This window comes from Tachysurus fulvidraco, chromosome 2 (assembly GCF_022655615.1).
Source record: "Tachysurus fulvidraco isolate hzauxx_2018 chromosome 2, HZAU_PFXX_2.0, whole genome shotgun sequence".
NCBI classification, from domain to species: Eukaryota; Metazoa; Chordata; class Actinopteri; order Siluriformes; family Bagridae; genus Tachysurus; species Tachysurus fulvidraco.
This window is the reverse complement of record NC_062519.1, coordinates 23,275,826-23,285,488: the sequence shown is the minus strand read 5'-3', so window position 1 is coordinate 23,285,488 and position 9,663 is coordinate 23,275,826. Positions and strand designations below refer to the sequence as shown.

Here is a 9,663-nt window from a genome sequence, read left to right as displayed (position 1 = left end):
TGTATTGTAACATGAAGTAATTAACCATCAAAGACACTCTGACACAATGTGACAACCAACCCCATTACGGAGTTGGTTGTCACGAGGTATGGGGTTGGTTGTCCCTATAGAGGTTCAATAGGATTTCAGTGATAAATTGGGATCTAAAAAGATAATGTGTAACTTTTTAGTTTTTTAAGCTAGAAACTGCAAATAAGTTTTAATATGAATACCACCCCTATGATAGTTGTCATCAATGCCCCTTACATTTAAACAATGGGATTAAAGTGGGTGATCAGTTACTTGAATTGTCTACTGTGTTGAGAAATAAAATGAAATATTTTTTAGTGCTAAAACCTCTTTATTATCAATTCCTTATGTAAGTTGCCTAACAGCAAACAAAAACAAACAGACCAACAGTCTTAAAAGGTCCACATGTCCAATACTCTTAACAATTTGTACTAAAGTAGGAAACCCTGCGCAGCACTGGCTGTGCTTCATTCAGAGTCACGAATGGCGATTTTTTCAATCGCCAATTGGCACTGAGAAAATGGTAGCTTCACCCTGGATGTCATCATTTGACATTTTCTGGCAGTCAATGTAGTTAATATCACATTCTTTAGCTGTGATACATATGCTTTTGCCTTCTAGCTTCACCTGCCTCACAGCCAAAAGCATAATGTCTGCTGGTGTTCTGCCCCTGTTTGTCTTTCTCTTGAAGTTCCTGACCATTCTACCAACAAAGACACAATATATCACTGTCTGCACATTCTCAGTTGAAAAAAAAACCCCAAATTCTAATACTTGAGGGGTTGGTTGTCACATGTGACAACCAACCCTGCAAGCTATGAGACAACCATCCCCAACTGACTTCTTGACAAACATGCTAAGCTAGCTGCCACATAGCTTTTACTTGATAGCTAAAATATGACTCAAAATAAAGACACTACTTTTGGCTTTTTAATGAGTGTTTTGTTTTTGAATGACTAATATCCTACAAGCTCTCAACACAAAAAAAACACCAACATGAAAATTTACTCTGACCCATGAAAATAAAAAATTGTCTCCTCACCTCAATGTTTTGTGTCTACTCAGCAAAATTACAAGTGCAAATGAGTAAGCTATCAAAGGCTGACAGATTGATATCAAAATTTTACCACAGCGCCACCTAGTATGTCTGGAATAAGCAATGTGACAACCAACCCGTGAGACAACCAACCCGTGAGACAACCCGTGAGACAACCCCGGTCTCCCCTATTCATACCCACTGAACTTTTCCACATTTTGACACGTTACAACCACAAAGAAAAATTTATTTTATTGGGATTTTATTAAATAGACCGAAATAAAGTGGCACATAATTTTGAAGTGGAATTCATTCATTCATTTTCTACCGCTTATCCGAACTATTCTCGGGTCACGGGGAGCCTGTGCCTATCTCGGGCATCATCGGGCATCAAGGCAGGATACACCCTGGACGGAGTGCCAACCCATCGCAGGGCACACACACTCACACTCACACACTGCAACTGCCTTCAGAAGTCACCTCATTAAAGTAAATAGAGTGCAGCTGTGTGTAATTTAATCTCAGTATAAATACAGCTGTTCTATGAAGCCCTCAGAAGTGTGTTAGTGAACAAACAGCATCATGAAGACCAAAGCACACACCAGACAGGTCAGGGATAAAGTTGTGGAGAAGTTTAAAGCAGGGTTAGGTTATAAATTAATATCCCAATCCTTAAACATCTCACGGAGCACTGTACAATCCATCATATGGAAATGTAAAGAGTATGGCACAACTGCAAGCCTACCAAGACATGGCCGTCCACCTAAACTGAAAGGCCGTGCAAGGAGAACATTAATCAGAGAAGCAGCCAAGAGGCCCATGGTAACTCTGGAGGAACTGCAGAGATCCACAGCTAAGGTGTTAGAATCTGTCCCCAGGACAACTATTAGTCATGCACTCCACAAATCTGGTCTTTATGGAAGAGTGGCAAGAAGAAAGACATTGTTGAAAGAAAGCCATAAGAAATCCTGTTTGCAGTTTGCAAACATCATGTGGAAGAAAGTGCTCTGGTCAGATGAGACCAAAATTTAACTATTTGGCCAATAATCAAAACATTATGTGTGGCGGAAACCTAACACTGCACATCACCCTGAACCCACCATGAACCCCACTGTAAAACATGGTGGTGGCAGCATCATGTTGTGGGGTTGCTTTTCTTCGGCAGGGACAGGGAAGCTGGTCAGACAGACTTGCAGCTGTAACTGCAGCGAAAGGGGGTAGATTCGATTATTAGATAGATTCACCCTTGACTAATTTGTGTCCATTATAAATATTGTCTTTGTTATTTAAACAAGTAAAATAAAAGCTCGGCTCTCAGTCAGTGTTCTCTGTGATTAAACCCCTGTCTACCTGCAGGATTTTACTCTTAGGTGAAGAATATATTCAGGTGTTTAATATCTGTTAAGCAGATTTTCTACATAATGCTATGATTTTTGTGTAAATGTGAATAATGTGAACTTGCTCAACCCCCAAAAAATTTACAAATTATATTAAAATAAATAATAAAATAACTCCGTCCAGGGTGTATCCTGCCTTGATGCCCGATGACGCCTGAGATAGGCACAGGCTCCCTGTGACCCGAGGTGGTTCGGATAAGCGGTAGAAAATGAGTGAGTGAGTGAGTAAATAATAAAATAAACACCCATAGTTTACACTGAGTTTTGTTTAACGTTTTACTATTAATAGAATTGAATATGCATCACATAAAATCTTTGTTTTTAAGTGTTTCATATTTATGGATGCTTGTTTACTCTGGGTATGGGAAAAAAATCTAAATCACTGTTATTTTAGTCATATTAATTATTAAATATTAATATCAATAAATATTATCAACAAAATCCATTTCTTCCATAATTTTCCATTAATCTGCTTCCACTTAATCTCCAACCCAAAAGTGGGTTACATTCCATATTTATATAGAAATGGTCCGAGATAGACACAATTCTGTAACTCTAGTTTAAATTTTTTTTAAAATAAATAAATAAATAAATAATGCTAAAAATTGTGCTTGCATGATGATATCCTGCAAAAACTGTGATGTTAGAGCGAAACAATCTGAATTGCAAAACAAAGTTCTTTTTTTTTTAAAAAGAATAAATAAGTAAACCAACAACTAACTGCAAGGCAAGACATTACAGTTGAATATATATATAAAATGTAAGTACTTTGTTTATAGTCATAATTTTGTCATATTATTGTGAGATAATCCCATGTTTATATGTTTGTTTAGGATTGAGCTTTTATTATTATTATTATATATTATTATTATAGTACCACAGAGTATAAGGACAAATAAAGCTGTGATCATGTTGTTAGAGTGTTGTGATTAGTGTGTCCGTGTGTGTTGAGTGTATGATAGTCAGGGCTTTAGGGAAACGCCTCAGGAGGAATATACACCGCTGTAATAAACACCGCCTGCTCACAACACAAGTCGCGACATAAACAAGCGCCCTGCTGCCGACGCTGTCCGGATGGTTAAATCCAACCTCCAGACGATCCTAAATAGCCATTGTTTTGCCAGAGAAAAGGAAAGAAATATACACAAGATGCCTGTAGTCGAAGTAACCCACAATAAACCTGAGATCAAAAGGTACGTGTTTTACGTCGTCATTTATCTTCTTAATTTAGCTAATGCTAAGCTAACATGAAGCTAAGCTAATGCTAAGCTAACACGAGCTAGCAGTGCGGCCTGGCTGGTGATAAATCAATCCGTCACGCACTTTGGTCAACAAGGAAACAGACACGATTGAACGTTCGTATAAAAAAAAACAACTAATTAAATATTTTCGAGTTGACCTGATTTATTTAAACCGTGGATTTATTCCTTTAGACGCCGTCTTTAAAGCTAACTTTGAAGCTAACTAGCGTTATCGAGTGCATGGCTAATCAAGTTTAGATTAGATTAGCCTCGGTTTCCCTACATAGGCTGGCAGTACATAGCATCTATTTTTTTGTTTGTTTGTTTATATGTAAACATGTCCGTGTTGTAATTGTAATTTAGTAAGAATATTATTAACCCGACATTAGTTTTTGGACACGGGTGTTTTTTTGTAGTTTAAATGCTTGTATACTCGGACATGACGCTGCTTTCTGATTAACTCGATTTCATCCAGCTAACAGGTTTGATAGCTCAACTCGTTTTGCTATAACGCGTTATGAAGCGTTCAGAGTGAACAATCTGTATCTCTAACCTGACGTCACCGGTTTGTTCCGCACTGTACTAGAGCTGGACGATGTGACCAGAAGAATCACATCACGATGTACGATATGTAGTAATAAAGTCATGCTGCATTTTTACTGGAGTTATGAAGATGTATTTTTAATGCTATATATCAGCGTTCAGTTCAGAGTTTGGTTCATTTCAAATAAAATGAAAATATTGAGCATTGTTTCGGTGTTTAATTGTCGTTTTTTGACTCGTTATAACTGTAAAGACAAATACCTCATAAAGAAATTATCTATATGGGGGGGGACACACACGATATAATATCGATATGTGTATGAAATATCACACTAGACCTTTCCGGAATTTTCCAGGTATTGTTCTATCGAGTATTGACCCCAGACGCCCAAACAAAAATCCACTGAGTTAGTGGTAATTTTATAGTTTTTTTTATTTATTTTTTTTATGTGGCGTTATATTTCTACACCCACTGGCCGTTTTAATAGGAACAGCCTCACACCTAGTGATTTGTGAAGGTATTTAATCACAGATTGTTCGTTAGCTTCAGAGCAGTGCATAACATCACACAGCACAGATAAAGGTCAAGAGCTTCGGTTCATCTTTACATCGAACGTCAGAACGACGAGGGGGGAATAAAGTGATCTCTGAGACTTTGCCCCGTGTGACAGTCTGTAGAGTTTAGACAAGAGCACAGATCTGAGACTGCGTTGGCATAACAACAGTTAAAGATTATTAAAATACCAGGTAATGTTTTCCAGTCTTTATTTGTCCAGTCCGAAAGTCTGTGTCCACTGTTGCTTTAGATTCTGACTGGATGTTGTCTTGTGCTGTAAAAGCTAGTCTGAGATGCTCACCACGGATGTAAATTGTGGTTATTTGAGTTACTCAGGACTTCCTGTCAGCTCAAACCAGTTTGGATATAATGCTCTGAGCTGACCATTATATCCAAACTGGTTTGAGCTGACAGGAAGAAAGAGGAATTATGAGGAATTAACCGCAACAAACGCCTCGACTGATGCAACTTGACGTCACGTCCTGACTTCTCCTTCTTTGTACAGTAATAATAATAGGTTCATCTACACTGCGTTCTGCAGCTGTTGCTTCATACCGATGTGTCAGCAGCATAACCGTCACTCTTACCTCTGCTCTTGGCCATAAACAATAACCCGAGTTATTCCAGTTTCCCAGAATTGCAGATTGGTCACGATGAAAAGTAAATGCAACAACTTGTGCAACAAATTATGCTTCTTTTTTTTTTAAGAGCAGTTCGATATTTGCATATTCAGTGTTGCAGTTTGTCCTTGTTTTTACCTTGTGCAGAAATATAAAGGAATGACATGCAAATAAATATATAATACAAAATAAAAGCTTGCACTGTGTGAAAGTGTGTCATGTCCCTGTGCAGTTCCAGCAGGTGCCCTCGGTGTTGCAGTAACCCGTGTCCAGGGCCTCGGTGGTGTTCCTGATGCCCCTCACCCACCCCTAAAGATCCCAGGTGGGCGAGGGAACGATCAGAGGGATCACAATCTTTCAGCTAAGTTATTCTATTCTGTAAGTATCTGTATGCTTATACGATCACGATTTGTGGATTTAGTCTCAGCTCAGTTAATTATTATCTAATGATAAGTGACTTCAACATGCTCGGAAAACCTGTTCAATGATTAAATAATTCTAAGGGCTCAGATTTGGGCTCTTTTAGGTTGTTATGAATGAACCTGGTAATTTAGATGTTTTATTTAATCCATAGGACACTCAGTTGCTGGTCCTCGAAGAGCCTCCACCTTTAAACAGCCGCGTGAGATTCTTGCTCTTTGAGCAGCGCAGTTCTGAGCTCAAGCCTGTAGTGTGGAGGGGGTCACTGGTCGGGGTTAGGCTTTTCATCGAGATCCCCCCAGGAGCTCTTCCTGAAGGAAGCAAGGACAGGTGAGAGAACCACACGACGCTCTGGTTTCTGTACATCTTCTAATAGGAACAACTACAGCACAGCACTGGTTTCCTCCATGCTTCACATACAGTACATTACTTACATACATACATACATACATAGAGGCTTTTTATCAGCCTCGTTAGAAGACACGGAGGAACTGATTTCAGATCAGTAGAAGAGAGCGTTTAACATTAACACCTCATCTGATTTATACAGCGACTGTAACTGATAGGACTGAGATGTTCATTGGGATGTGAAGTAAACCTGAAGAGCTGCAGCTTGTCACCAAAAACCGAGCACACGCCAGCTTCTATCGATCAAACACTTTACTATAAACGAATTAACAAGACGTTGTCAAGTTAATGTAAGAGAAGTAATTTAAGGACACCTTCAAACACACGGAGATGAATCACGAACTTGCAGCTCTGGTCCTGTTTGTCTGCTATAAAGCATGTTTGCGTTTTAACGTGAACCCGTGTTACTCTTGTGTCTACAGTTTTGCACTCTTGCTGGAGTTTGCAGAGGAGAAGCTTCAGGTTGATTACGTTTTTATTTGCTTCCAGAAAAATCGTGACGACAGAGGTACGTCTTCCGTCTTCACTCGGCTCTGTGCTCGTCTTTTTTTTTTATTTATTCATCACTAAACTTTACAGTTTCTGTCTTTCCAGCATCGCTGCTGCGGACGTTCAGTTTCCTGGGCTTTGAGATTGTGAGACCGGGTCATTCTCTTGTCCCATCGCGCCCCGATGCTTTCTTCATGGCTTACAGCATCGAAAGAGAATTGGACAATGATGAATGATGGTTTTATTGACTATCACTACAGTGCTTTGTGCTGATTCAATCAAATGTATCACCTGTAAAAGAATCTTAAACCTTTTCCTGCACCACGCTTTGATGTATCCTGTGAATCCGTCAGTAGTGTCTCCGCTTCCCACTAAATCATTAGGCGATCACATTCCCACACACCGCTCTTTAGAGCCCAATATTTATGGCTATGTTCGATTCCCTTGCAACAAAATGTATGTAAGCACATTTGTTTCCTTCCTGATTTTTACACTTTTTTTCTCTTCATGTGTGCATGATTCTGAAAGTTTGTTTTATGTTCAGTTGAACTAATCTGCATGCTGCCAGAGTGCAGAATAAAGTTGCTCACCCTGTTGCCCTTGTTTCATTTTACTTCATGACTTTTATTTAGGACACTGGACCTGGTATCAGAACAAGAGGAAAAACATGTTAAGTATAATCTTTTCCCCTCAGAGTAATCAGAAGGCTGATGTACAATACAGTCAGCAGGCGGTGTAATATAGTTGGCTAATCAGCTCCACTGATAGGACGTGAAGTGGAATAAACATTTCGGTTTATATTTATCAAGCACACACACAGTGCTCTAAAACCAAACACAAAACGCTTCTGCTGTATGCTTTAGTATTAGCGCCTGGCAGGAACTGAAGGCCTGGGGTGCAGGAGCTCATACAAACTCTGACTACAAGTCAAAGCTACAGAATGTTTTCAGACTGTCTGAACTCAACCAGCAGCCAAACACAGGGGCTCAGAGTGTAATGATAGCCTAATTATTTAATGGCTAATTAAGTTTTCAGTCTAACTAACAAGTTATTTATTTCATCACCACTTACTACTGGATCATGAATTTATGTTCATTCAGCTATAGATTACATAGGGATTATTAATGCTCATGTATCATATTAAATATTGTATACAATACATTTCTTCTCCTTCCTCAGCTAAATAAACTAAATCCTAAGTCATCCTCACTACTCCTAAGACTTAGGTTTTGTTTTGTTTAAAAAAAAAAAAGGTTAAAATGCTTTGTGAAGAAATTCTCTTTAAGGGGAAACACATATCGTAGAATTTTTCTAGAATTTAATCAGTTTTTGTACACGTAAACTAATAGCTTAGAGCTTAACTTTTATTTAAATAGAAGAAACTAATTGGGCAATACAAGCGAGTTACTGAAATCACCTTGTCTGTGATGAAGAGTCCCAGTCTCTACTCCCCCACCTCTTGATTAAATGTGACTAAAGAGAACCAGCAAGTTGGTCTTTGACATGAAATTCAGATTTTAGACCAGGCTTCTGTTCTCTTCATGAAACATCTGTACAGATTAGTTAAGTTAAAGTTCATTCATGTCTTGAATACACTGATTACAGGGTTTAACTAGTCTCTAAAACAGGACCACCACAATCACTCTTGAACATAAGTAAAACATTAGATGGCTAAATGTCCAATAGAAATGAACAAGGACTTGATTTGGGAAAGATTGCATTCTGAAATTCACAACCTTTCAAAAAAATAAATAAATAAAAATAACCCAGTAGAGAAGTTCCAAGCTGTTTATTTAGCATGAAGAACTGAACATGTTCAGAAGATAAGAATTTACAAATTGCTACAGTCTGGTTCCCAAAGAGACCTGGGAGAGGTCCGGATTTAATAAACAGAACCAAATCCAAAAGGAATTGTAAAAAGATTCAAAAACAAATAAATGGCTGCCTTTGAGTAAAATTCTGGATTTCCTGCCAAGGTGGGTGTTGACTCTCAGAGTTTCCTAGTAGGAACATGGGTGGCCTTCAACCCAGTTCAGCAAGTGACCAATACAAATGGCTGCTTTCAGCATTAATGGGAAAAAAAGAAAAAGAAGAAACCACCCACACATTTTCTTTGGATCTATACAAACAGACACGTACACACCAGAGTGAAAATTGCATCTGATTTTAGTGGACCTTCCATTCAACCTCATGACTGATCACTGGCTTAACCACCAAGTTACTGCAAGTTTCACACACAGGACACCAAGTCTGGAGGTACAAGTTCCACCAAGTCAAGTTCAGCCTTTTAAACTGGTCTAATGCTTATTAGTACTTTGTGAAACAACCCCATAGGTTTACCCCCTTGGTGGATTCTACAACACTGTCTAAATCGAGTAGATTTCAGTAAGGTAACGTTTTGTACAAACTACATTTCAGCAACTCTAAACCCAAAGTTCATGCAAAAGACCACGAGCAGCTCTTGCTTATGTAAAGATCAGTTTGTGCGACCGCACTGACAAATAGCCGCAGCCACTGGTGAAAGAGTAAACAAAGCATTTATTTCAGAAAAAAAAGCACATAGAAAAACATAAGAGCAAGCATCAAGCCTGGAGGCTCTTCGCCTGGACAGATCAACACTTATAAATACATGCGACACATTCCACACTGCCATGACACTGCCTCAGTGGGGAGTTTCCTAAAATATATATTTTTAATAATAAAAAAAAAAAAGATTAGATTCACTCAGACTATTGCACTATGCATTTTAAATAATCATCATCAATATAGCCAAGTGGACATTAGAGGTTGAATTTAGTACAAATAAGAACCTAGTTTTTAAACCTAATTTTTACGTTTTAAACCTAAACTCAATTCTAAACAAAGTAATTTAAAAATGATCGAGTTGAACCTGAACAGCCTCCAGATCCTGGATCACAACGACACCTTTCTCCACCTCGATGTC

General features: G+C 38.5%; 2 protein-coding genes across 2 annotated transcripts in view; one reads left to right on the top strand and one right to left on the bottom strand.

The window, feature by feature from the left end:
• The first annotated feature begins 3,441 nt into the window (after positions 1-3,441).
• On the top strand, positions 3,442-7,315 carry oaz1a (ornithine decarboxylase antizyme 1a). The gene is given in 6 exon segments (XM_027152266.2): positions 3,442-3,635; positions 5,635-5,692; positions 5,694-5,780; positions 5,977-6,152; positions 6,653-6,738; positions 6,825-7,315. Coding segments are annotated over 6 exon segments (657 nt in total). The 5' UTR covers positions 3,442-3,516; the 3' UTR covers positions 6,956-7,315.
• Positions 7,316-9,237: 1,922 nt separating this feature from the next.
• The window catches only part of org (oogenesis-related gene), a 1,780-nt gene continuing 1,354 nt past the window's right edge, over positions 9,238-9,663 (bottom strand). The window contains exons 5-6 of the mRNA XM_027152151.2: positions 9,610-9,663; positions 9,238-9,396 (exon numbers count right to left, since the gene is read on the bottom strand). The exon at positions 9,610-9,663 is cut by the window's right edge and continues 57 nt beyond it. Of these exons, the coding sequence (XP_027007952.1) occupies positions 9,382-9,396; positions 9,610-9,663 (69 nt within the window). The 3' untranslated portion in view covers positions 9,238-9,381. The remainder of the gene's footprint in view (positions 9,397-9,609) is intronic.